General features: G+C 31.5%; 6 protein-coding genes and 1 long non-coding RNA gene across 11 annotated transcripts; 5 read left to right on the forward strand and 2 right to left on the reverse strand.

Moving 5' to 3' along the window:
* The first annotated feature begins 13 nt into the window (after nucleotides 1-13).
* On the forward strand, nucleotides 14-2,351 carry LOC144475303 (uncharacterized). Its single transcript, XR_013494845.1, has 2 exons — nucleotides 14-359; nucleotides 2,010-2,351. It is a non-coding gene; the product is annotated as an uncharacterized LOC144475303 (long non-coding RNA).
* A 694-nt stretch (nucleotides 2,352-3,045) lies between these two features.
* Nucleotides 3,046-8,650, reverse strand: Mys (position-specific antigen beta subunit myospheroid). Its single transcript, XM_078191053.1, has 10 exons — nucleotides 8,496-8,650; nucleotides 7,369-7,534; nucleotides 6,965-7,259; nucleotides 6,656-6,884; nucleotides 6,470-6,554; nucleotides 5,749-6,396; nucleotides 5,341-5,652; nucleotides 5,057-5,257; nucleotides 4,478-4,975; nucleotides 3,046-4,395 (listed from the first exon to the last, which is right to left on the reverse strand). Exons 2-10 carry the CDS (start codon nucleotides 7,531-7,533, stop codon nucleotides 4,324-4,326), a joined length of 2,505 nt encoding a protein of 834 aa, XP_078047179.1. The 5' UTR covers nucleotide 7,534; nucleotides 8,496-8,650; the 3' UTR covers nucleotides 3,046-4,323.
* A 977-nt stretch (nucleotides 8,651-9,627) lies between these two features.
* Nucleotides 9,628-16,767, forward strand: LOC144475321 (ATP-dependent RNA helicase p62). 4 transcript variants are annotated; one of them, XM_078191107.1, is made up of 8 exons: nucleotides 9,629-9,653; nucleotides 9,796-9,882; nucleotides 10,250-10,291; nucleotides 11,615-12,631; nucleotides 12,842-13,020; nucleotides 13,121-13,180; nucleotides 15,361-15,597; nucleotides 15,686-16,767. In XM_078191107.1, coding segments are annotated over exons 2-8 (1,632 nt in total). In that variant the 5' UTR covers nucleotides 9,629-9,653; nucleotides 9,796-9,880; the 3' UTR covers nucleotides 15,781-16,767. The 4 variants fall into 4 exon arrangements, 3 of the variants coding, with proteins under 3 accessions (XP_078047234.1, XP_078047233.1, XP_078047235.1); XM_078191108.1 differs by lacking the exon at nucleotides 10,250-10,291 and having other exon boundaries at nucleotides 9,628-9,653; XR_013494851.1 differs by lacking the exon at nucleotides 15,686-16,767 and having other exon boundaries at nucleotides 13,121-14,578; nucleotides 15,361-15,501.
* A 115-nt stretch (nucleotides 16,768-16,882) lies between these two features.
* LOC144475325 (uncharacterized) lies at nucleotides 16,883-18,020 on the forward strand. The gene is made up of 2 exons (XM_078191113.1): nucleotides 16,883-17,489; nucleotides 17,575-18,020. Exons 1-2 carry the CDS (start codon nucleotides 17,343-17,345, stop codon nucleotides 17,779-17,781), a joined length of 354 nt encoding a protein of 117 aa, XP_078047239.1. The 5' UTR covers nucleotides 16,883-17,342; the 3' UTR covers nucleotides 17,782-18,020.
* A 127-nt stretch (nucleotides 18,021-18,147) lies between these two features.
* On the forward strand, nucleotides 18,148-19,740 carry LOC144475323 (mitochondrial thiamine pyrophosphate carrier). The gene is made up of 4 exons (XM_078191112.1): nucleotides 18,148-18,552; nucleotides 18,620-18,772; nucleotides 18,836-19,038; nucleotides 19,094-19,740. The coding sequence occupies exons 1-4, from the start codon at nucleotides 18,433-18,435 to the stop codon at nucleotides 19,572-19,574; spliced, it is 957 nt and encodes a 318-aa protein (XP_078047238.1). The 5' UTR covers nucleotides 18,148-18,432; the 3' UTR covers nucleotides 19,575-19,740.
* A 123-nt stretch (nucleotides 19,741-19,863) lies between these two features.
* Nucleotides 19,864-21,789, reverse strand: LOC144475322 (bifunctional methylenetetrahydrofolate dehydrogenase/cyclohydrolase, mitochondrial). Of its 2 annotated transcripts, XM_078191111.1 has the most exons (5): nucleotides 21,305-21,789; nucleotides 21,143-21,245; nucleotides 20,887-21,071; nucleotides 20,416-20,784; nucleotides 19,864-20,275 (listed from the first exon to the last, which is right to left on the reverse strand). In XM_078191111.1, the coding sequence occupies exons 2-5, from the start codon at nucleotides 21,214-21,216 to the stop codon at nucleotides 19,926-19,928; spliced, it is 978 nt and encodes a 325-aa protein (XP_078047237.1). In that variant the 5' UTR covers nucleotides 21,217-21,245; nucleotides 21,305-21,789; the 3' UTR covers nucleotides 19,864-19,925. The 2 variants fall into 2 exon arrangements, with proteins under 2 accessions (XP_078047237.1, XP_078047236.1); XM_078191110.1 differs by having other exon boundaries at nucleotides 21,143-21,789.
* Nucleotides 21,790-21,831: 42 nt separating this feature from the next.
* Nucleotides 21,832-26,863, forward strand: Pins (G-protein-signaling modulator pins). The gene is made up of 5 exons (XM_078191106.1): nucleotides 21,832-22,245; nucleotides 22,819-24,039; nucleotides 24,111-24,328; nucleotides 24,396-24,540; nucleotides 24,612-26,863. The coding sequence occupies exons 1-5, from the start codon at nucleotides 22,201-22,203 to the stop codon at nucleotides 24,810-24,812; spliced, it is 1,830 nt and encodes a 609-aa protein (XP_078047232.1). The 5' UTR covers nucleotides 21,832-22,200; the 3' UTR covers nucleotides 24,813-26,863.
* Nucleotides 26,864-27,990: the final 1,127 nt, after the last annotated feature.

The raw sequence follows: 27,990 nt of genomic DNA on the forward strand, positions 1-27,990 counted from the left end.
TAAATCCTTATAGTTTAGTCGTGCTCACGGTACTAAACACGATACCGTGACTCTGGCATATTTCGAACAATCCAGTTTTAACCCTATAATGGTATATCCTGGATCTCTCATGAGTCCAAGAATACTTCTTGTGTATTCGTTTTTGCTACTATATTGCATAATAATTGCAAATACTGAATTGCTTTAAATTCTTTGGAATATATGGATATTGTACTCTTCAATTGTTTTTGGAATTTTCAGAAAGATTCGAGAGTGATATCATGTAGTTTGAGTAAACCTAATACCAGTTAAGAGTTAAATGGAAATGGTAATTTTTCCAACGCGGGTTTCAAATGATTTGAAATAGCAGATTTTTTCGTGTATGTATCCTGTTTTACATGCTGGCAGTTTTCGCACGTTTCTCTGGGCATTTGTTTAATTGTAACGAAATTTTCTCTACCTCCGTTAAATGTTTGTAATTCTATTATATTTAAACGAAATTAATCCTTTCTTTATTATACCTAATCTTCTGGTAGATATGATTGCTTCAATAGCTCTCTAATTGCGAAACAACAGGACTTACCTTTCATGAAACGTTACGATCGAACTATTCTTTCAACAATTGCGGAATGCATGAAATGAAAATGACGATTGTATTTTGAGAGTTTTCGGTCTATGGTGACACCGCTAGGTTATTCTTAACCCTGCATGTTCTGAAAATACTTTAGTACCGCTTCAATTAAAATAACGGTATGGAATTTGCTTATGTATTAATATCTTGTTTAATTTAATATAATTACAATTTTTTATAGACGTTTTAAAATATCTTGAATAAAGATGATAATTTAAATATGTATAATAATATAAAACGTAAATGAGCATTTAAAATGTGTATAAAATGCAGAGAGAACATTCATATTTCAATTATTAAAATTGTCTCTACATTTTTTACGAAATTGATTCATTAAAAAGGATTTATAATTTAAGATGATGTTTATTAATTCAAAGTTTACCGCTTTGATTATTCATCAAAATTTTCGACTTTTGATAAATATGTGTACGTTAGAAGAAAACATTGAATTAAATTATTTAATTAAAATCCAAACCAAGAAATATTTTCAATAAAGATTGTTGCAACACGAACTTGTTTTTTCCTCAGGCTCCTTTCAAAAGGTCTTATATACTATGCTGTTAAAATTTGTATCTGGGTAATATTTGCTATACTGTATCGTCGATGGCTGATCGTTTAGTGTTGAGCATTCAACGAACAAGCCAATTCAAGTCTTCGATTAGCTTGAATGGCTTGTATCTACATTCAGGTGGAATATTTGCGCTTGATGGGCTTGTCGACTTGGAGCTTGTTCCGAGCTGTTCAAGCCATTCAAGCATACAAGCTGAATTGATGAAACAAGGCGGAACGGTCGAAATGCGGCGCATGATTAGTACCTAAACCCTTTAAAAACAATATTCTTATTTTTTTAGGTAACATTTGACATTCATAGATAATTTCTGATATATTCAATTTCGTTCCACCTTGTTCCAGTTTTAGTTCGAATTGGCTTGACTCATAATTCACAATCAAGATTCAAGCCAACGATTCACCTGAATATAGGTACAAGCCATTCAAGCTAATCGAAGGCTTGAATGGACTTGTTGGCTTCAATACCCAACACTACTGATCATTTCCTTCTACTTTAAATCGCACGAGGTCAGCTGTTTCAAGTTTTCACTTTTACCATATCAGTAACGTTATAGATGATCGAGTGCCCTGTTCCTGGAAATATCATGATGTTTGCGCAAAGTCTTAGCGCTTGTACGTCATTAAGCAATGCTCAATCGAAAATCCTCTTTTTGTTAGGTCTTCACCATTTATGATTGTTTACGTTTTCATATTTAGACAATGCTTGCTATAATTAAAGATTGTTCTTATTTTCTCAAGTTATTATATATATAAGAAAAAAAAATATATATATATAGAGAGAGATATTAGAAAATATATTAATATATATATAATACATATATTATTACAGACAAAAATTGCAGCAAAATATTCAGTAATATCGATGAAATATATATATACGCTCGAAATATCTTGTGCGTGAAAGGTTAAGGAAATTTCACAAGTGACTGTCTTTTCGCTTGATTTGTTGAACTCCCGATTACATTGCGAAATTGGAAAAGCCGTTGCTCGATCATTAAAATAATTATCTTCGTTCCTTTATCTATATCGAAAAAGTGTTTAATCCCATGCACATAAATAAAATGAATGTAAAACTATTAATAATTTTATTCATTTGTACGATTACATTACATAACGTATTGTAAGACACGTTGAAACAAAATATATGAATCATGAATCGTGTTGACTGGAAGATTGGCTTTTTACTTTAATTATTGATTAATATATATACTTCTTTCAAAGCGAGATGTAATTATAAATAATACGAATATTTCAAAATATCTTTCGCTGAAAGTAGACTACTATACACCGATTATGGAGATAGTCGTAGATACACTTTATTTCCGTCGTGACCTTTATTAATATAGTTTGCGGCAATATCATTTCTCTCTGCATATCACAGCATCATGTATCTTCAGTTGTAGATGCTACAAATTATCATATCATGCATTTTACGTACCGTAGTTTTGCGGCACTGATAAATTTGCTCCGGATACTGTATGCGTTGAAAGATTCCTTGTAGTGCAAAATCGCTCTGTTTATCGTAAAATTGCAACTCCGATACGTCATTGTACTACGTTTTAATCATGCAGCCAATTTTGCGCGCAAATCGTGTCTACGTATATCTTCCACATCGATAAACAGATTTCTAAATAAGTGGAACCGTATACAAAGTCGATTTACAGGCAAACATTTTATAACTCGATATTCACTATCTTGCAATTCTATTTAGAATTTTAATAAAATAACGTAATGTTATAACGAAATAAGGTATACGTTTTAACATTTTGTTAAATGAAAACTTGAATCGATATATTTATTAGTGTTTATTGTATTCATTATGCATGCGCATAGTCATTCTAGTAAGTTTAATTTATAAAGAACTCTCATATAGAAGTAGTTTATTTGTGAAAACAAGGCTACAATGTCAACATATAAATGCACGCGCAAAAATACATGTATTGTCATCGATGATAATACGGTTCTACATGTGCTATGCTATCTTACCATTAAATTGTAAGATAATCTGATATTGTAACTACGGTCATTATTGAGTTATAAAAAGATTTGTATTATTTAGTTGAATGAATTTTGATTTTTTTTTTATGTATTCTTTAAATATTTAAATAATAACATCATTTAAAAGTTGTGAATCAGATATTGCTAGCGTAATTAAGACTGATTTATATAATACTTTATTAAAATATGGAGTTAATTTTTGAGTACATACTGTATGTTAATTTAAGTCGTTGTAAAAAGCTACGTTAATTTTGTATCTATTTTTAGATGACGGAAAATAGGCAAAAAGATTTTGCAGTCATACATCTACGTAGTATTTTATACATGTAATGAAAAGTTCGTAGCATACGAAATTCTTAACAGTAATATGATTTATACTTATTACTATGCTTTTTGTTATTTTATACATTTATACAATTTTCTACAAATATGTTCATACCATTCGCTATAAAATTTAAAAATATGTGTGAGAACAAGGAAGACGTAAAAAGGAAACGATCGTAGTTTCTTAAAATACATCTGTAAACAATGTTTTCAATCTTGGAATATCACATATTCATTGCGCCTTATTTGCATAGTTCACTTGAAATATATTAAGCTATGAGAAATCTTGATATATACGTTATTTAAAACATGAGTTCCTTTGTGCTCAGTGTAATAATTCAAAGAGCATGAACGAACCCCTTAAAATAATTAACAATATTCATTATTTTCAGACTAAAAGAGGAGATATAAAAATGATATCCATTGTTGTGTCTCGAGACAAAAGGCACTTGTATATGAAATGCACAGCAAGATGAACTGTAAATCTTACGATCGTTATGTTATCGTATGATTGGTGCGGAGATTCTTCGTTACAACATTCGAGACTGTATAGAAATCTTCTTTGCACATAAATTACACTTATTCACATACAGGCACACTCATACATAGCAGTCTAAGTTATATGGCAGTATTATAATATTCTTAATGAATAATTTGATGAAATATCATACTACATTAGTTTCCATTAAATACTTATGAGTTACAATGTTAAAAATTAGTCTAATTTTACTGCTAAAGCTTGTTTCTCTATATGATAAGATCATTGTTCGGAGTTTAAATATTAACCACTTTAAAATTTGTATAAAAAAACAGAAGATTTTCTAATACGATTTTCCAGCGTATGTTGGATTTTTAAACGTTGATGTAGCTTGTTTATAAATTGGATTTTCCGCCTGTGAAAGAAAAATGTATGATAAAATAATTTTCAGTTCATTATAGTGTATTCGAATTTACGAAAATATTCAAAGTATTTACCGTATCCCATTTGGCCATCATTCTTTCCTTTTCGAATTTTGCAAACTCTCTTTTATCGTGCATAGTCGTTAATAATTTCCACAATAGTAACAGAGCAAGTCCAATTAAAACAATTGCTGCTATCACACCTAGTACTATGCCTAGCATGTAAACTTGTGGTGGACATTCCCTTTCTTTTTGTGCTCGTACTACTAAACAATTTGTTTCATTATAGTAGTAGACGAAGTTATATTTACAATCATCCTCATCTATTCCAAAGCACGCGTCTTCATTCTCGTCCGCTATAACTGTATCAACTGGTTCGGGAACGAACTCCTTACAATTTTTAGCGCATTCTTCTTTGTCACTGTAGTTTCCAGTGCCATACATTTGACATAAAACACAGTTCTTCAATTCTTCACAACGACTCGGACAGGTTGGACACTTATTACAGTGTTTGCCAGAGTATCGCATATTTCCTTCCTCATAACAAATACATTCACCACAAACACAGTCACCCTATACAGAAAAATAAGAGTTTATTACAAAATATAGCTGATTTATATTAATAAAAATGATTTACAATATTTGGATTCTTACATGGCCTGAACACAATATTCCGTTTGTAGTGCCAGGTGCAATACAAGTATCATTAGAAGATCTGCAATTGCAGGAGGGTCCAGTCCAACCAGCGTTGCAGGCACATTGTCCGCATTCACAAGTTCCATGATTCGAACACAAAAAACCTTGATCTCGATCACATGAAAAGTTATCGCATTCACAGAAATAACCCGATATTATCTATAAAAAAAAAACAGTAACATTGAATTAAAAAATTCACTTCAAAATTTCAAACTGTATACAACTTGTTATATATATATTACTTCTTCGGGATTTTCTCTTTCTTCACATTCACATTGACCACAGGCACAGGTTCCTCTTCCTGAACAATCTACTAAAGATGTATTATCAGGTCTACAAGATTGGAAATGTTTATCAAGTCCTGTCATCTCATGGTGAGAACTGCATTCACAACGCTTTCCAAAAAATCCGTCATAACACTCGCAAACGCCACATTTTAAAGTTCCTACACCATTGCATTCTACTGACTGTGGCTCATACATGACGCCTTCACGTTCACATTCGCAGTCACATAACATTTCCAAATTTACTGTAAGAGTTTCATTAATACCAACCTAAAAGGCATCAGTAATTTAAAAAGTAGTTTAGCTTTTCCTTTGAATCACACAGACAGTATGACATGTTTATTACAACTTTATGTATATACCTACCGGATAAATATCGAATTTCTGTCTCCATTCTGATCTATTCTCTGGACAATTGGTAACTTCAATTTCTGCTATAAATTCAACCTGTGTGCCAACTTTCAGTCCATCGCATTTTGACGTCTGAATTAGTGGTCCTGGACCCAGACATCTCGAGAAGTATTTTACCTTTACAGCACTGCTAGCTGTATCTTTCATTTCTACAGAACTTGAAATTGCATCATATTGCTCTCGAATTAATTCTACAACGTTGCTCGAATCCTCTGACAATTTACCAGCAAAAGATCCTTCTACATGTTCTGTTAGTTTTTTATACACATCAAATTGTTCTACAGTAACTGCCCATATAATGTTGATAGCGTTTTGTTTAACTTTCAAGTTGATTTGAGAAATACTTGGATAATCTTGTAAAGAAGAATGTGTGTAGAGTCCAGTATTATCTAAGTGACAATCGCCATCATTCGGCTTTATAATTCCACCCAACTTTCCATCTCCTGCATAATGAAAACCTGCATCTGTAGAAAATACCAGAAGTCTACGAGCTTTCTCGCGCCATCCAATTTGTCCTCTACAAACAATAGCTTGCATAATAGCATCAAATCCACCTTCTGGTGCATCTAAATTTCCAGACACTGATGCATTTCGTACTAAGCTCTGTATAAATAAGACAAGTAAGTATGTGTATGTTGTAAATAAATATACACAATTTAATTCTTCACATACTTACTGCAAAGTGACTAGTATCTTGAGACAACGTCATAATGTTTTTGTAGCCGTATGGTGCCGCACATCCATCGCATGGTTCTATTAGCCTGAAGTACAAAAAGGATCATAAATTTGTTGTTGCATAATACGTTATTAGAACCTAATCAACAACTGTGCAATTGCAAAATTATAATACTTAGAAACTTACGACTTTGGCATAGTATTAACATAAGGCATTACAACTTTATCAACAAAACTGCCAAAGCCTAATCTGAAATTACTTGTAATTTTACTCATACTTTCTACTAAAAGTTGACCTAAATCTGACAATTTCTTTTTATCATCTTCCATAGATTTACTCAGATCCATAAGATAGTATAAATCAACGGGATAGTCTTCAGCTTGAGAATAAGCAAAATTCATTCTATATGCTTCATCTGAAAGTGTCAGTATTATTAAAAGTAAGTAGCCTTTCTTTAAAATACTTTTAAATTATGTAAGATTTGTAATAACATACTTATTCTAAGCTTTAAGTTAACTTCTTGGGGCCAGATTTGAACAGCTTCTTGCCTCTTCCTACTGCTGCTACTACTGCTTTCTTTACTTGATTGAGAACTAGAGCTAAATGAGCTAGAATTTGAGTACAAATACTCATAACTACTGGCACCACCAATAGTATAGCCACCTTTTGTTAAATTTCGATGTCTTGTCATACTGAAAACATTATCCGGGTTCCAAGTATATTCTGCCGGACATGTTGCAAATATTTTGGTATTTATATTTGGTAGAAAGCACCGTTTTTCAGAGAATTTCTAGATGACAGAATAAAAGAAATAAGAAATAAAAGAAATACAATATACAGTTAGCATAATATTTTTACATATATTTATATAAATTTATATAAAAGAACATAAAACTTACTGGTGCAGCACACCAAGCACAATGTGGTGTTTGAATGCATTCATGACATGTTTGCTTACTAATGCATGGATTCATTCCTGTCAATCTTTCTGGAGGTGGATAATTTGCCTTTGCTAACGATATAACAATCGCTAGCATTATAACCCATCCTAAGCTGCCAAGCATTCTAAATATACATACACGAAAAACTGAATAACTATAATTGTTATTTCAAAAAATTTTAAACAATAACGTAATAAAAAGATTAAGTCAAGAAATTCATTCCTTTTTAATGGCAAAAGTAAAATAATTTATATTTATAGAATACAAGATTTTGTATGAACATTTTAGGAATTAAGGTAGTGTGGAAATAGGCATGAGGTAATATTCCTATACTTGTTGACTCATTGAATTCTTATATTACACATTTTCAGAAGCTATTTTTACGTTCATGGCAAAGTGATATTAAGTGCATTTAAGTATAGTTTAATAAAAAATAATGTAGAAAACTAAACATTTAAAGTTGGAGCAAAATGGTACCTTCATTTATAAATACAATAGAAACATTAAAAGTGTATGTAGATGAGTCAACTCATGACCACATTAAGTAATCAAGTGTAATTCTATACGAAACTATAATACATTAATTTCATTATTAAAATAGAAAAAGTTATTTAAATCGGTAAAAATGATTTTATTTTTTCTATTAATTTCTCTATGTAGTAGATACATAAAGATATGCATAAAGGCTCAAAGAGAAAGGAATACTTAAGTAGAAAATACAAAAATGTAAGAGAGAAGAATAATTTAATTGTTTTTCAAGCTGAGAAATAAAAACCAATTGAGGTGCGGCAGTATAAGATCTCCCACGCTTTAATTTTTAAGGTGGGCAATTTCTCGTTTATTATTGAAAAAAAAACAATTTTGTATCCGTATCCATTTAACAAATTTGTTTGGTGTCTCGAAGGTATAGCCAATAGCTATAAGATGTAATTATCCACAGCAAAAGACAGGTCAATCATTCATTCACAATGATGCCGTCATCTTTATATTTACAAAGTGCTATCACTTTGCAAACGAAGAGGAACATGTTAAAACGACGAAGAATAATACAAAATATAACTGGGTATAAAAATTGATGAGCTTACTTTTTTTTAAAGGTTCTCTTTCAATCTGCTATTAAGGCATCACAAGCTTAGCCAATGTTTTCTTGTTACTTGAATCACCATAAAAGGTAACCCATCAAACGCACGCACTCCACAAAACAACTGCATCCACAAGATAGCGATGGAGTCTCGCGAACTCTCTGACGAACGACGGTCTCTGTGATTGGATATGTCACAAAATTACAACACATAGATATGTGACTCTTTATACATAATATCTGGACACTAGCGTTACCAGTGCTTAAAGTACGAACTATTTATTCAATATGTCCGAATTGTGGAAAATATGAAATTTCGTTTAAATTGTTATAACACAACTTTCCTATAGTCAAAGCATATTGTCGATTATATTGCATCATATGTAAGCGTAGAATAACTGCATTGCATTATATCTTCTTCAAATTAAGTAATATGAAAAATTGTTCCTAATTCCAGCAAATTAAATAGAAACGAAACAATAATATGGATAATAATTAAAATGTGAATTTTATGATATCAAATATTATAAAAAATGTAATCTTTCATAATATTCATAAAATAGTTTCTCTTTCAAATATTGTAGCTATAAGTTTTAACCAGTTTTAACAATTCAAATTTCTGTAAAAAATACTGGAGTATATATTGTACATATACAGTGAATTTCATAATTTGTGAATCAAATTATGCAATTTAAGTCGATAATTTTGTAATTACAAATAGTAATTATTAAATAAAAATTAATACATAACGTTGTATATACATATACATACATATGTAATGATGTAGTTTATTGTGAATTATTCTTAATCAACAAATATATCCAACTACATAACATACACATATGCACATATGTACAAACTGTGCATACAGTATGTACGGTACACGTCCAATACAATATGTGTACAGAAGATAATAAATGTTTTTTAATGCACACAGAAATCATATTTTATAAAATTCATAAATCAATATAAATTAAATGAAAAATACGTGTAATACAATCGTGTAACGTTCATACACAATATTATTAAAGTCAAAATCAATACAGAAGCTGCGCAGAGGACGTAAATAGAAGTCTGCACATCCCCACTTTCGGAATGACCAATTTTGCCTCACATCCGGCTTCATGGTAAATCGTTCTTTCTGTCTCTAGCAGCGGTGAAGGTAAGACGTTTGTTCGTTATCTAGTTTCCACTTTACTTGGATCAATAATTGGTTTTTTCATAATCGGATTAGTGTTACTTGTTCATTTTTGTTCCAATTTTTCCTGCTGATACGTATAAAATAATTCAAAACTTAATTTTAGAAATCTGCATCGCTTGATCGAGTAGAAGAAATTTCATTAAACATCAGATTAATCGGAGATCGAAAGGTTATTTCTAACATCAAATATGTAAGTAAAAACTAAATTACAAAATTGTAGGAAAGTTTATATAATATCATGAAGTTCGAAATTCACTAATAATTGTATTCTCGTTTCCAAGAAAAATTGTTCTCTGTCGGCCATTTTACAAATATCTGCAATGCGTCACTTCTAAATGGTCTTCCGCGGTATAGAAATTAAAAAACATTAGTATTATATAACATTTACGAACTACTGATTTATTATTTCCCGTTGATTATTATTTAATACGTTATAAAACATTTTCTAAATCAATAGCGTTGAAAAAAATTTGTTTGTCTATTATAAGTTATAGAAGTGTAAAAATAGTCTATTTAATTTTTGGTTTGAACTACATTGAAGTGATTATCACTTAAAGGTTGCGACAAGCAATTGGGTCTGTGCGTGCTTTGACAAGTAGGTTTGTATAAAAATGATTAATCGTTAAATTTTATATATTCGATATTTCAAAATTTAGTGAAATTATAATCTTTTCGGCATGGCTTAGGCGTGGTTAATTATGCTGTGTTATACAATGGCCGACGTACGATCAATACGTCTGCACAACGTATTTTGTTCAATAGTCATATTACTATCTTTAATGACAATTATGTAATAGTTTAATGATATCATAGGCAAGAAATTGCTCAAATAGAAATGCCTATCTGGTTTGAATAGAAAATTAGATAAAGTAATTATGTGTGTAAGCATAGGATCTCAGCGGCCATATTAAATATTTCGGCACTCTCTAGCACGTTCTAGAATTACACTGAAAAGGTTATGTAGTACATACTTTCTAAATTTTGAGATAAAGAATATATTTATAGAACAGGCATATACCTAGTATTGAATAAAAAATCTATAAATGCAAAATTACAATTTTTTTATTACTATCTTTATAGCAAATTTTCTATAATAAAACCCTGAGATTGTTTTCATCACAGCGACCGTATCAAATATTTCGGCACTGTCTAGCACATTCTAGAATTATGTCGAAAAGGTTATATAGTACATACTTTTTAAATTTTTCAATAAAGAATATATTTAAAACACAGGCATATACCTAGTATTGAATAAAAAATCTGTAAATGCAAAATTACAATTTTTTTATTACAATCTTTATAGCAAATTTTCTATAATAAATCTCGGAGATTGTTTTAATAAAAATGAGACTATATAATATTATTTTCATAAGTCAGAGGTTTAGTTAATATTTAGAATATTTAAGGTTTTCTTTTTTATTATTTATTATTTTCATTATTTGTTTATTAACTACTAAATAGGCTGATGACATTAGAGAAATTAATTTCACTTTAATGTTCCATAGTATATTTACAAACAAACAAATTTATTATTTCATTGAGGAAAATATTTTCTGCAGCTTTACATTAAAATTGATTTACAAACATGTTCTGGTCATATTGTTATCTTGAAAGTTTTATTGATTGGAAAATGTAATTTTGCAGTTCTTAATACTAAATGCTAATAATTTTAATTTATAACCACTTATGTTTCAATACTGGGAATGTCTACCTCTTATTTTGGCATGCCTCCATATTGTATATCAATGGAGCATGAATGCTGATGAGAGGAAAAACAAAATGTGAATATGCCTTCGGAATCCACACATTTTTGTCTGGAGCCGTTTCTCAATGTTCACTACAATATTCATTTATGGCCCTCAAATATTCTATAGTCAAGAAACTTCCTCAATATTAATGCTATGGTGTTTCCTTTTTTGTAGGACGTTCGGAGCTATGTCCAACGGTTATAGCAATGGGAATTACCGAGGTGGTAATAAAGTTCCAAGAAGAGGATATGGGGGAACCAATAGCACTACTAATGGACGTTTTGGAAATCGCAACAACCAAAACTCTAAGAGTAGCGCTGGTAGTAATTTAAGAAAACCAAACTGGAGCTTTGAAAATCTAAAACCTTTCAAGAAAGATTTTTACGTACCCCATCCTAATGTACAAGGACGTCATCCTCGAGATGTGGATATATTTAGACAAGAAAACCAAATTACTTTGAAGGGAGAGAAGGTCCCTAATCCTATTCAGCATTTTGAAGAGGGAAATTTTCCTGATTATGTAATGCAGGGGATTAGAAAACAAGGGTTCAATGAACCAACTGCTATTCAAGCACAGGGATGGCCAATTGCCATGTCTGGTCAAAATATGGTTGGAATAGCACAAACCGGATCTGGAAAGACATTAGGATATATTTTACCTGCAATAGTACACATCAATAGCCAACAGCCATTAAATCGCGGTGATGGTCCAATTGCTCTTATCCTAGCACCAACCAGAGAATTAGCGCAACAGATTCAAAGTGTTGCTAACGATTTTGGATCTTTGTCTTATGTAAGGAATACCTGCATTTTTGGGGGTGCACCAAAGGGAAGTCAAGCACGCGATTTAGAACGGGGAGTTGAAATTTGTATTGCAACTCCTGGAAGGTTGATTGACTTTTTGGAACGTGGTACGACGAATTTACGCAGATGTACCTACTTAGTTTTGGACGAAGCTGATAGGATGTTAGATATGGGTTTTGAACCACAAATCCGAAAAATTATTGAACAAATTAGACCAGACAGACAAGTTCTTATGTGGTCAGCAACTTGGCCAAAGGAAGTTAGAAACCTTGCAGAAGAGTATCTTACAAATTATACACAATTGAATATAGGATCATTAACACTGGCAGCCAACCATAATATTCTTCAAATTGTTGATGTTTGTCAGGAACATGAAAAAGAAACGAAGTATGTAACATTTTCTTTTTACTCTCCATTATGTAAATTCTCTAAAATTTTAATGTGTAACTCTTTCTGATGATACCAGTAGATGATTTGATTTTATATGATTCTATATAACATGTTTCCTCTAAGAAGAACTGATTTTTATTGCTGTATAAAAAATTTTTCTCTTTTAATTACAGTTTTAAGTGAAAACCTCTTTTCTTTTACTTTTAGATTGGGCTCGCTTCTTCAGGAAATTGGTAATGTCAATGATGATGGTGGAAAGACTATAATTTTTGTAGAAACAAAGAAGAAAGTGGAGAATATCACAAGAAATATTCGTCGTTATGGGTGGCCTGCAGTGTGTATGCATGGTGACAAATCACAACAAGAACGAGATCACGTCCTTAGAGGTATGTATTAGGTGTATAATAGCATTTCTTTTCTTAATATTTGAGATACTTCACTATATTTTCTCGTTTATTAATATTAAATCTTGTAATTAAATTTTAGAATTTAGGAACAACAGAGGTTCAATTCTTGTAGCAACGGACGTTGCTGCTCGCGGATTGGGTAAATATTGTAATCTTTTAAGTATAATTAAAGATGTGAGACTTTCAAGAATGCATTGATGCTTAGATAGATAAACTGCATTTGCGAAAATCTGTACCTGTTTAGAAAGAGATAGGGGGTAAAGTGGCGATGTAGCACAGACTGGTTATATGAAGGTGATGCCTCACAATATTTAGCATAAATATAAACTTACTAATTTCAAAAATAGTTTTCCAAGTTGCAGAAAACGAAGTATAAATATTTCTTCTTAAATGAGTATATATTACTCTGTAGAATTTGGTGATGATTAATAGGGTGTATACCAAGTGATACAAAAAAATTAACATTCCACCGAAATGTTTCTAATACAAATTCTCAAACTTTACATAAGCTTAAAGGTTTGAATAGACGGCATTAGTTAGCTGGTATGTTCGTATGTTTTTATTTATTTGTATCACTTATTAAATTTGTATTACATACATATATTTAAACATACAATTATTTTATGGATGTTTATGTTCTCACAGTCTAGGCATTTTTATAGTATATTAAGTTTGTATAGTACCATAGGATTTAAAAATATTGGTTCAATACTATAGTGTTATATATAATAAGGAGCTACATAGGTCGTAGATAAAGGGTTACAATTTCTGAAATAGGTTAATATTTTGTTTATTTAGTGATTGATGAGGAAAATGATCTTTTCATAATAAAATTTTATAATTGATATCTTTATTCTACTGTTGAATATTAAGAATTTTATATATCTCTAAAAAGTATCGAAATTTTTTCTTTTATTCGTTTTTACTGTTTTACCAGCATTACAAAGAATTTACTAATGCAATCTATTTTTTAATTCAAACGAAAAGGAACAATATTTAAAATCATGCGCTTGTGTTAAAGAATTGAGACCAAATATTGGAATACAGGAAACTAGGAGTAAGTGTGGGCATCTTATAATTTATGTTAATCAGTCTGGTTGTCCTTTGTTTCAGAGGCACATGGTGCACAAATTGTGTTGAGTGTGCGATGAAAACGATCGTTCGATAAGAAAACATGGCTCACTCACTGTACATGCGCAATTGTGTTTTGCACATAATATTGTACTTAATGTGCCTCTGTGTTCAGCCTGTGTACCACGCAAGTAGTAAAGTGGTGCGCGGGTGGTGCTGTTATCGCGCTGGTTGGGTGTGAGACTTATCACGGGCTTAACCGTGGTTTGCATTTTGGTACAACCGTCACACTTCATAGCCAATGCTCAGCCGGTGTCAGAGACAACAATCTATTGATTTTGCTACTATCGCTACTCGCTGGTGATGCTTAGGACACAACATTGCGATGTGTACTTGCATTCAAGAATAGCGCCCCTGGGGTGCTCTGTATGCAGTCACATGGAATGCAATGTTCAGCGGTAACAGGGTTTGTATTTATCACTATGCAGCTAACTTACATTCATATGCATTTAACTTAACTACGAAGTTGATGCAAACTTGACAATATTCTGCGTGTACCTTCATATTTGAAAATTAAGATGTCAAACAATTTGAAATGGTTGTTGAAATAATTCAACTATTAATTCTAGTTTATATGACATAGATATAATCTATATCATATAAATAGAAACCTCGAAAGGTAACAAGTTTTATATTATCTTAAAATTAAGACTACAATTATATTATCTGATGAGAACTTTGTTAAAGGTTACATTCCTGATAACAGTTTCTTTTTATCAGTTCATTGTTAATTTCTTTGAGTGATCTTTGTTTTTAATTTATATATAGCATATGTGAAACTAGTCATTTTTTGTCGGTGTTGGTATTACATAATTTATTAAAAATTATTACGCATAATTATAACGAGACAAAATTTTAATTTCCATCTGCCTGTCAGTTTGTTAGTACTTTCTAGATCTATAAATTATCTACTTTGTACAAATGTATATATGAATGATTAGTGTATGATTATAGGTTTAGCTGCATACATATGATTTGAAAAGGGTAAACTGTCAAAATAAAATTCTCTTTTCTTTAAATTAAATAATATATTACTATCTTAACGCGATTAATGTAATGATAAAAAGAATATAACAATATAAACATTTTCTAAATAAATTCATAAATTTTTAAAATAACGAGCAGAACTAATACTTCTAAAAATATAATATTCCAATAGTACTTTTTTTAATCAAATAAATTTTTTAGATGTCGATGATGTAAAGTACGTGATCAACTTCGATTATCCGTCGTCATCTGAAGACTACATCCACAGAATTGGTAGAACCGGCCGATCAAATTGTACGGGGACAAGTTATGCATTCTTTACACCACAAAACAGTCGGCAGGCTAAAGACCTAATTAATGTACTTAAAGAAGCCAATCAAGTAGTAAATCCCAAGTTGTCCGAACTTGCAGATAGAAGTGGAAATTACGGTGGCCGAAGTAAGCACTTTTGATCAAGCAAGAAAGTTCTATACACTACATTCAGTGACTGTAATAAGGTACTAAATATTTCTCTGCATATTTTTAGATCGCTGGGGATACAGTAGCCGAGGAAGGGAAAACATGTTCTCTGGATCACACAAACGATTCGACATGGGCAGAGGTTCAAACTATTCTAGTTGATTTATTTCAACTTTCGATCACATTTCTAAATAAGTGAACTTCTTGGAGACTTGAAAAAACTTCTTACAATTTTTATTTAATCTGTGACTAGGGAATGTTCTCCACGTAGGTTACACTACCATATCTTAGTTATGTGCTCGGCTGACTTTGTACGTTATTTTTATTTATGATCGTTAGTGGTAGAGTATCTTCAAAAAGTACGTGAAACATCGTGACGAATTTAAGTTATAAAATAATAGTTTGTTATACTTCTATTTTTTTCACTTATATAGACGCGCAAAAAAATAAAAATAAGTAAAAGATAATACGGTAATTAAATGCCGCTTAAGAATATTAAGTAAAGTGATTACTTAATAGAAAGCTGTTCATGACAATCTTCTAAAATCAAATTTAAATTATGAAATGATCACATAAATTTGTTATATTCTAAATTTTTTGCAATGATCAGTTTCAATTATAGCTTCTTAAATTTGTAACATTAATTTAAATGTCTTTTTATTTAGCGCGTCTCAAAAGAATTCTGTAAAATGTGAAGTAATAGTACTAATATAACTATCAGTATTCATTCCAATTTTTTTATGACCAACTTCTGTTCTTGGTCATGTTGCAAAGTTGTTTTGTTAGTCTTGTGTCTGTCAAGTACATTGCAGAACGCCACTAAGTGTAATGACTGTGAAGCTACACTTTTCTTACATGTATGTCTTACTAATATTTCTATTTATATTAAAATAGTCTCAATCTATCAGAATCTAAACTTTTTGATAATTTATTCTAGTAAGGTTAATCATGTACAAAAAATGTAGTTTAACTTTTAACTTTCCATCGATTTGACGGATAATTCAAAACCGCTATAACCCAAAGACTTGGCGGTCTATATAACAAATGGTTTTGTTAATTCTGTACCTTCTAAACGTTTAAAGCACTCCAGAAATTGTCGCACGTCGCTGTATCAAAATTTTAGTTATCAATAATAAATTTTAAACCAGATGACTGATCACATCAATAGCCCATGTATCCTGTTAAACTAATTTAAATATGTCTTTGATCTGCACAATAAAAATTTGTCATTACACCGTTTAACGTTTTCGCCACAAAATAAGTTATTTGTAGTTAATTTTGTTTAGCTAAATGAAGTAACGTTCGATAAATTTGAGTGATTATATTTAAGCTCTCTCGTTATCGAAGTTTGATCAAGTATCTTATTGATCAAACAAGTTCTAATGATGGAAGAACCCGTGCGTAAATCTGTGTTAGAATCCTTTCGCGTAATTAAAAAGTTCTATGTATGTAGGCTTATTTTTTGTTCAAAAATTACAAATTGTGAAGATATTTCACAATTATTTGATGCAGCAATAAAAGAAAAAAATTCGCAAAATATTACAGGATTACTTTTCATTTATTCTGATTACGTGATTCACTTAATTGAAGGTTTTGAAGATGACTTATTACAGTTGTGTAATGAAGTGTTTATTACAAATCCTGATGTTATAACTAACGTTAAATGTTTATATATTCAAAATGATGCTAAAAACAGGTTTTTTTAAAAGTGGCACTTTAAAAGGATGATTTATTGTGATTCTAAAACTAAGGAATTACAATGTATGCCAGATGATACTTTCGAAAATATTTCTACTGTACACGAAACTATAATTTTAAATTTACATAAATTATATATTAAATTGTGGAACGTGAATCGATTGACAAATCATGTAAGTAACTAAAAAAATTGTAATTATTTTCCTTATGTATTCCAAATGGTTCTTAGCTTCACGAAATGTTATACTTCATTGGCAGCAAAAGTTTATTGAAGAATTGGATTTAATAGCCAGAGAAGGTCATCCATATATTCCATCCAAAGCAAGTATTAAAATTGTACTTAAAAGCCTTTGGGGATACGATTTAGAAACATTAGTGATGGATTACTGTGATCTAAAACATTCCATTAATTTCGACGATTATTCTCAAATTTCCGAAATGATTCAGGAAATTAATTACAATTAGAGGGAAATTTCCTCTCTGTTTCTGATTAAATAAAGCAATGATAGAACCTTGTTTCTTTGTTTGGGCTTGTTGAGTACATATTCTTTTGGTCACATCTTTGTTCTTTGAAATGTTTTTTTATAATTTAGGTGCAACTAAATGTTATAGAATACACGTAATAAAGTATAAAGAATATGAAGGCTATATTTAATTGTGTTAAACAATATCTGAATTAAGTTATTAGTCAATATCTTTTTGCATCATAAATAATGTACAACAATAAGAATTCAATAGCAACAAACATGTAATGCAGTAAGGGGACCTAGTCCTGTACGGTTTTCTTACTCCCTAAGCTTGTGCACACATCCCCACTATTTTATTGTGTATCCAATCCGCAGTGGAACCTGTCTCAGTAGTAAATTGGCAGTCAACGAGAGCAATTTTTTTGTATTAACCCTTTCGCGCCTTTTGGCGCTCAACTAATGTCCATTAAATTGTTTGTTTTCGATGCGCTAGCAGCACACGTTTCTAGTGCAGAGATTTTTTTATATAATCAAACATAATTATGGATAAATTAGCAAATCGGCTCTGTACACCGCGTTAGGAACGACTCGCATGTCGTGTTGTCCGCGCGTTCAATCTTCCACCGTCACACCGACTACTTAGGGCACAATGAGTGTTACAATAAAACTAAGTGATAGCAAAACAGATCATGCTTTAGCAGGAGCTATAAGTGGCTTTTTAACACGATTCATTTGTCAACCTTTAGATGTTATAAAAATTAGATTTCAGGTAAAGTTCTGTAAACATCTGTAATCATAAAATATTCATGATAATAACAAAATATTTTATATTATAGCTACAAGTTGAACCTATTGAGAATACGCTTATTAGTAAATATCATTCTATACCACAAACATTCTTCTTGATATTTAAAGAAGAAGGAATTTATGCACTTTGGAAAGGACATGTGCCTGCTCAACTTCTTTCAATCGTATATGGAGCGAGTCAGGTAAAACGTAGGAATTGCAGAAGAATCTTGAAATATGTACATAATAATGTACATCTTTTATAGTTTCAAGTGTATCATATATTTATGAAAGCTTCTGGAAACTTCTCTGAATGTGAGAACTGGAAATTTTTGACGAAATTTATAGCAGGTGCTGGTGCAGGTTGTGTAGCTACAATTACATCATATCCTTTTGATACTGTAAGGACTAGATTAGTGGCACAATCAAGTAATTATCCAGTATATAAGGGACTTAAACATTCTTTGAGGTAAGTACTTGAAAAAAAGAATTTGCAATACTGACAAAACAAAATTTATTTTTAGCTGCATTCTTCAACAGGAATCTCCAAAAGCATTCTTTAAAGGTTTACTTCCAACTTTATTACAAATTGTACCACACAGTGGTTTGCAGTTTGCATTTTATGGTCTTTTCACTGATTTCTATAGAACATGTAGCAATGAAACAAGTGATACAAAAACTAGTTTTTATAATTCTATGTTATCTGGCAGTATGGCAGGTCTGTTAGCTAAAACTATAGTATATCCATTTGATATTGGTAGAAAAAGGTTACAAATACAAGGATTTCAGCATGCTAGAAGAGATTTTGGTAATTCTTTCTATTGTACAGGATTTTTCGACTGTTTAAGACAAACAGTTAAAGTAGAAGGTCTAAAGGGATTATTTAAGGGTCTTGCACCAAGTCAGTTAAAAGCTGCAGCAACGACAGCATTGCATTTCACTACCTATGAACAAAGTTTAATGTTAATAAGAGCAATAAGAAAATTTATGGTTGAGGAAAAATAATTATACAAAATACAGCTTAATAATACATTATTATGCTTTTAGTTATTTGCAATAATTCTACTATAATTTATAGTTTATTTACATATTTTGTACAGGTACTCAAATTGATTTGCAAATGTAACTGTATAATTACAAAATATTAATAAATGCATTTGATATATTCTTATATATATTTGATATATTCTGAAAAAAATAATGCATGTGATAAATCATATAATTGCCTTTATTATAAAAAGCTATTCTTAAACTAATTATTACTTTTCCGTCGTTTATTACTACTTTTAAATGCGTGCAATTCATTTTTTTTTTATTGAAATAAAGTGTGAAGAATAGAAATTTGTAGTCCAGGAATTATTTTTTACATTGATAATTCCTCATAGCTACAGAAATTGTATTTTTCATTAGCATGACTACAGTCATTGGACCAACTCCTCCTGGCACAGGTGTAATATACCCAGCAACCTGTTTCACATTTTCAAAATCCACATCACCTACTAGTTTATATTTATTTCCTACTTTTATTTTTGATATTCCTACATCAATTATACAGGCACCAGGTTTTATCATGTCTTTGGTGATTAAGCCAGGAATGCCAGTTGCTACTACCACTAAATCTGCTAATTTTGTAAATTTTGCTAAATCGGTCTTGGAAGTATGTCGATGACATATTGTTGTTGTCATATCTAAAGCCCCAATTTTACCTATAAATTAAATCATTATTAAAATTTTTTAAGTTCCAAATTCACAATTTTAAAGAAATTAATTTTTCTTTAAACCTATATAAGGACGAAAATAGGGGTTAAAATCTAACCATGCAATATACACATATAGAAAAAAGTACCTTTGCCACTTGAATGCAGAAGTAAGGCAATTGGTAAACCAACATGTTTTGATCTTCCAACAACTACTGCAGTTTTTCCAAAAGTATCTATTTTACTTTTAACTATTAATTCTCTTACTCCTAGAGCAGTTGCAGGTATGATGCAATCGTGATTTAATGATAATCTACCTATATTTTCTAAGTGAAAGCCATCCACATCTTTATGTGGTGCAATTGCTTGGCATATTTCATTTTCATTCAAGTGATCCGATAATGGCAACTGAACAAGAATTCCATCTACCAATTCATCTTTATTTAAGCAATCAATTTTTTTAGTAAGATCTTCTTGTGTTACATTTTCGTCAAAAGGGATAGTATGGCTGTCAATTCCTGAAATATTGTATGTAATTTATTTCTCTATTATTATTACATCTTACCTTAATACAATGTTATTGAATTCATTATGCAATGTTTCCTTGTATTCTTTCTTACCAACTAACTTTGCAACTTCCATTTTTCTTTTCACATACACCTTACTAGCTGGATTATTACCAACTATTATAGCAACTAACTTTGGCTTTCTGTTCCCAGCTTTTACCAAAGTGTCAACAGTTATTTTCAATTCTTTTTGTATGTTATCAGCAATCTGTCTGCCATCTATTATTACAGCTTCTTGCCTGAAAGTATTGTGAAATAATTATACTCATTTATAGGATAAGTATTATAAGTATCAATACAAGATACTTACAAAATAGTCGAAGTATGTATTCTTTTTATAGGCCATTGACAAGCAGCTGTTAACACTTTTTTCCAAGAAAGCATTTTAAGTAAAAATGTATAATTAAAATATCCTTCAAAAGATACAAACGTTCTGATAATTTTGACACAGATGTGTAAGTTATGTTATTACCATTTTCTTTAATCCAATTTATAATGATAACACGGTAGTATACATAAATACTGCAGCGAAGCGACTGTGTTGCGAATATGTATTAGTTGCTCAAGTATAATAACGTCCAAACATCTGCACCGTACTCCAGTGAAAGGCATTCCTTTTTTTATTCATCAAACAAGTTTCGCGGGTTCTATTACATTTTCTTCGAGTCACATTACAACACTTCCGGTCACCACGCAGTTCGTACACAAAGTTAGGATGCATATAAGATCATTCACGTAATATAATTTTTGTTTACAAGTCTATAGTATCGACGCCACTAAAAATGTTTCGTAATCACTTTCTATAATAACCACAAGAGGGCAAATAAAAATATTAATATACAGAGTGTCCTAATCCACCCAGTGTGATACAATGGAAGGAGGTAAAATGGAAAAAAAATGTCTACAATATGATCATCAAAATTTGATGAACATGCTGTTACCATATTCTGAATGCTTTCACAAAATGCATATACAATGCACGCCATTTCGAAGTCTAAGATTTGTCGTTAAATGATTAGCGCGTTGTGATTGGTTGATAAACTAGCCAACCGCATCAAGCGCCATTTGTTTGGACGCTCAATTTTCGGTCAGTTGTATTCGTAAAGTGCGGTGATAAGGTGCAGATTTCGAGAAGAAAGGGACGCATATTTCAGTTGTGAAGAGAGCGCAGATGCTATTATGTGAAAAAATATATTGTAAAAGAAAAAAGGTGCAGATCACACAATGCGTGGAAAATCGTGTGTGCTTAATTATTATCCTAGCCCGAATAATCGCCTATTGTGCACGTAAGACTCGCGTTATTTGCGGTTGCGAAACAGAGGGAATCGATTGTTAATTTGCAAAGAGAAGGAAGTCCTGACGAGCACGATGTCTTTAAGTGCAAGTGCGGAAAACTTATCAACCGAAGGGCAAGTAAGTAAACCAGTTAACCATTGCAATTATCACTTTTCCTTGCATGACTCATATAAAGCATGTCATCGCATTTTTGGTGTCCGTAATTATTTGCGAATCGTTTGATTTCTTTTGCAATTCTTATTTTTTCTTTGTTGGTACCTCGGTAAACAGAATCAAATATGTTTCGGTAGAAATAAAACATTAAAACACAATACACATGTTTTCCTCTCCTGTCACTGTGTATGGGTTTACTGCACGCTTAGTACTTAATATATTATTATTTCCTACTAATATGCTTTTCGTTGTATATTATGTTTGTCAAAAAAAAAAATGGTTGAATATTGCTACAAGCACTTGTCTGCAGTTAATTTATTGAAGTTGCATACCCAGCCACTCCCATGATCATTTCAATACCCTTTCTACATACATTTTTTTATGTTAAACGTATTGCAATAATTCATAGGATATCTTGTGATTACTTTTATTATTATTTCTCTAACAGTTCTTGTCACATTTCAAACTAACAAAAACCTGATTTTGGCCAATAAAGTAGTTCAATTTTAAAAAAAGTAATGATTTTTTGTTTCACAGAACAGTGAAAGGTGGAATATGTGCCTTGAATTGGCACTAGAGGGTGAGCGCCTTTGTAAGGCTGGGGACTGCAAGTCTGGAGTGGCATTTTTTCAAGCTGCGATACAAGCAGGCACACATGATTTAAAGATATTAAGTGCAATTTATAGTCAACTGGGAAATGCTTACTTTTACCTAGGAGATTATGTAAAAGCAATGCAATATCATAGACTGGATTTGACACTCGCACGTAATATGGGAGACAAGCTTGGGGAAGCTAAATCTAGTGGAAATTTGGGAAATACATTGAAAGTGATGGGAAAATTTGATGAGGCTACTATCTGTTGTAAAAGGCACTTGGAGATTTCTAGAGAAATCGGAGACAAGTTGAGTGAAGGCAGAGCACTGTACAACTTGGGAAATGTTTACCATGCTAAAGGAAAGCAAGCTGGTAGGATAGGCCATCAGGATCCTGGAGAATTCTCTGAGGAAGTCAGACAGTGCCTAGAGCAAGCTGTTCAGTACTATGAAGAAAATTTAGAGCTGATGAAGGAGTTGGAAGATTCTGCTGCTCAAGGTAGAGCTTGTGGAAATCTAGGAAACACCTTCTACCTGTTAGGTGATTTTAAACAAGCAATTTATTACCACAATGAGAGACTCAAGATAGCCAAGGAATTTGGAGATAAAGCTGCCGAGAGGAGGGCAAACAGCAACTTAGGAAATTCACACATATTCCTCGGTGAATTTGAGAAGGCTGCACAGCATTATAAAAGGACTTTAGATCTGGCGCAAGACTTGCAAGACAGAGAAGTGGAAGCACAAGCTTGCTACTCATTAGGAAACACATATACTCTCCTTAAGGACTATTCAACTGCAATAGAGTATCATTTGTGGCATCTTGAAATAGCTCAACAACTTAAAGATAGGGTGGGTGAGGGACGTGCTTGTTGGTCTTTGGGCAATGCTTATGCAGCAATGGGAAATCATGAGAAGGCATTACATTATGCTAATCTTCATTTGAACATCTCTAAAGAACTAGAAGATCCAATGGGTCAAGCTACAGCACAAATGAATGTCGATGATCTACAAAAAATTTTGGGCTTAGAGAAAGGACAACAAGAAAATAACAAAGAAAACATTGCACAGAAACTTTCAACCAATACTGGGTCAAATGTTAATATATCTTCACCTTGTAGGTATAGACTTAGAAGGCAAAGTATGGATAACTTAGATCTCATTAAGGTAATTTTTAATTGCACGTGTATTTATGTTATCCATAATAAATCAATAATACAATTTTTAAATACTTTCAGCTAACACCTGATGCAAAGTTAAAGGAGCAAGCTGAGTCGCAAATAGACAAAAGTAACAATGTTACTCCACAATTTACTCAAAAGGAAGAAGACAGTTTCTTTGATCTTCTGTCTCGTTTCCAATCTGGGAGAATGGATGACCAACGCTGTACTTTGAACACAAACCGAAATCAGAAATTTAGACCGATCACGCCGGAAGTATCTGATTCAGATGATAAGTACGTGTCGCTATAGAGTCTTTGTTCCGCGTGGTTTAGTACTTTAATTTAGCGCTATCAATTTTAGGGATGGAGAGGATTTATTTGAGTTAATTGCGGGTATGCAAAGTAAAAGAATGGACGAGCAACGGGTAACGTTACCTTATTTGCCCGGTTTAAACACTAACCACGATGCGGATGATTCCTTTATTGAAATGCTTGTTAGGTGCCAGGTATGTATTCAAATGCATAGAACTTTTTAATTACTTGATCATATTAATATTTTAATTATTTTTATAAACAGAGTTCGCGTTTAGAGGATCAACGAAGTCCTCTACCCGCTTCTTCAACAGTGCAAGACGCCGAAGAAGATCACAGCCAAAGAGCCAATGGAACTCAAGCAGGTTCCACGGTTCCCGAGGAAGACCTTTTTGCTTTAATTCAAAGACTTCAGGCTGGACGAATGGAAGATCAAAGGGCCTCAGGGCCTCGCAAGTTGTATTAGAAAAGCTTGCATATAACGGCAGTAAGCTACTTAAAACTAAACAAGGTCTTGACCTATGACTCTACCTATACCGGATTTTATAGCTCTACACAATAGTTATCTTATTTTATGGTTTACATAATGTTCAGTGCTTAATTATCACGTGGATGGCAGCTACAGTAACTGGCCTAGAATCCAAGAAATCTATACTCACATAAATCAATGCCTCAAATCATACATTCTATGAATATCACTAGCATACTAAGGAAAGATTGTCCGTGGAATTATTTTCACTTGGAATTGAAAAGATTCTTTTTAATTGCTTTAGTAACATAGTGCCAAAACTTACTGATAAAAGTGGTGATAAACTTACTTCATTTTTTTAAAGTGAAAGTATATGCAATATTCATTAGAAAATGACTTCTTTTTTTGTTTAATGATTGTAAAGTACAATATTATGAGTTCGTAGTGATAAGTAGGAAGAGGTTGAATAATTAATGACAAGAAAAAAGATGATGTTCTCGACCAGAGTAAATGTTCTGAACACTGCCCAAGCTTAGAGCACGAATCGCATAAGAATCTTGTTAAAATATAGAGTATCGTATTTCGAAGATTTATTAATCCCGATGTTATTTATTGCATATTTGGTATTGGAATAATTGATTTCGATTACCGATTATTTTTGTAAAGTACGGGGATACAGGTGAATCTTGTGCCAAACGTTTGTTCGTTGGTTGCTCATTATTGAAAGCATGGAACGGAATTGTTGGTCGTTGTACATTCTGTGCACTTTTTTGTATGTAAATGTTCTCCCTCCCTCTCTTTTTCTATATTTGTCTACTGTACGTTGCCAAACGTATGTCTACAATCAAAATGAGTAACACTAATGGTTATAATTATTTATAACGTACGTTACCATTTTTCTTTTACGTTGTTCATGTACTTCGTCCATTCGAGAGGACGCTGACTCGAGTACTTCCGGGCGGTAACATTAATTTTAATAGTACCTAATCAACACAACCTACATAGTAATCTTCCAAAGCGATGAAACTTAACTAACGAACTTAACTGTACGCAAGGGAATTCGATTTATGTGAATTCTCTGATCTACGCGTCGATACAGTGTAAATGTATCGTCTGATCTCCTTGTGTTCCAAAAGAAAAAAAAAGTCAAGTATAAAAAGATACTATATCTCAATATGTTCATTAAAGAAACATATTCAACGTTCCATTGAATATTTCATTGTATTTATATTCTTTAAAGATATCTATCGGATAAGTAACTTAAATTATTGTAAATTCTTGACGTTATTTATCTGTGACTATGCGATAAGACCATTATCAGAAAAAATAAACGCTTCAGTAACAATTTTTAATGTAACTTATGGAAAAAGAAACTGTGAAAGAATGGAACAATGCCTTAATAAGTTATGCAATTCTATCGACCTAACGAGTTTGTGTCCGTACGTGTGCGGTCAGGGGTTAATATTTACCTCTCACGCTTACCTATGTGTATAAATATAAAAATATGTAACTAATTAACTATAAAAACTGACTATAAAAAACTAAAACCGAGCCTGATTAAGGGACTATAAAATTATTGTATCTTAATTATTGTTGAAGGAAACATATATATGTATACAGTTTACGTCGCATGAGACGATGGATATGAACTACTCGTAATTCCTGATTGTAGTGTTATTTTTCTTGTTGAGAAAGATACTGTAAGTGTGAACTTGCAAATCGAAATTCGTTCTAATGATGTACAAGCTTATTCATCATCGTAATCATTGACACAATTGATATTGATTGATTCGTTATTCTGTTAATATAATGAGAGATAGATAATAATTATTTTTTGTAGAGATTATATTTGTACTGAATTATGTATACATATATAACTATTTAAATATACATATATTTAGGTTCTCGATAAATACCACACCGCTATCGTAGTGTAACTACTAACGTAACAGAGTTTCTTTTGAATTGTAATTTTTTATAAAGTCTGTTTTCGACGTAAACTCGCATTTCATCTTTGTATAGTTATGTATAATACAGAGATCTAATAAAAAAATATACTTTTTTCAGAGTTTTTATTATTTTCTGAAATTTCTTTCAATTTTAGAGATTGATATTAATCTAGGATTAATATTCTAATGTTAAAATACTTTATCGTCGTGATTTCGAATTTGTTATCACTTTTGTGATTGGACAATCTACAAAAGGTCCTTAGCAACGTACTTATCACATATTTTAGTTTTAATTAATTATTTACAAATAATTTAAATATCGGAATAAATGATTCGTTGCAGTTTTCCTTAATAAAAGGTAATATGAAATTGGATATGAATTTTCTGCTGTTTTTTGATGCACGAATAGCGCCAATTAGTGTAGTGTAAAACGCTCAAACTTTTAGCTGAAGTCGACTGATAGTAATTTGGCTACCAGCTTCAGTGTTTGTCATTATACCAATTGGCGCTGTATAAACCCCAATTGTTTTCCTTTATAAAGGGCGTCACTATTAATTATGGTGAAAGTAGGGCATAACAAAATAAACCTAGAGAAGAGAACTGTTCAGTAGAAACTATTACATCGATACCATGTAAACAAAAAATGCCAAACGTAATTAATTGGTTTTTGAAGTTTGATTCATTGTTATGTTAATTTATTATATTTTGTAATGTTGTCACTTTCAGTGTTCTAGAGACCCATTTTCGTGGAACAGAAAAATACGTCGGGTATTAAGACTAAGTCTATTCCTGTAAATACTTAGCCGAGGTATAAGATACTTCGTTTGTGCTAATATTAAAGATTAAAACACAGACAAAATACAAAATCTGTAAAGTAGACTTCAGTGCCATAAACATGATACAAGAATAACGTAATCACAAAGGCTTAAAATTTGTAAAGATTTTCTAAAGTTTTTATATATTTTTTTATCATAGTTACGTATAAATTATAATTTGAAAATAATTAGTAGTGACTTTTAAACGGTTATCTGCGAGTTATAAATTGTAACATTTAAATAACGCGCCTAAGCGCACATAAAGTGCATTGGCTATATACTGAATCACATAGAAATCGCTTTGCTTATTTTTACGTGATACGGTATCTCATAAGTTTAAATGTTAAATTAATGCTAAATATAGTTCTGAAAAATACTTATTCGTGTATCTATATATATATATATACGTAT

This window comes from Augochlora pura, chromosome 9 (genome assembly GCF_028453695.1).
Source record: "Augochlora pura isolate Apur16 chromosome 9, APUR_v2.2.1, whole genome shotgun sequence".
Lineage (NCBI taxonomy): Eukaryota > Metazoa > Arthropoda > Insecta > Hymenoptera > Halictidae > Augochlora > Augochlora pura.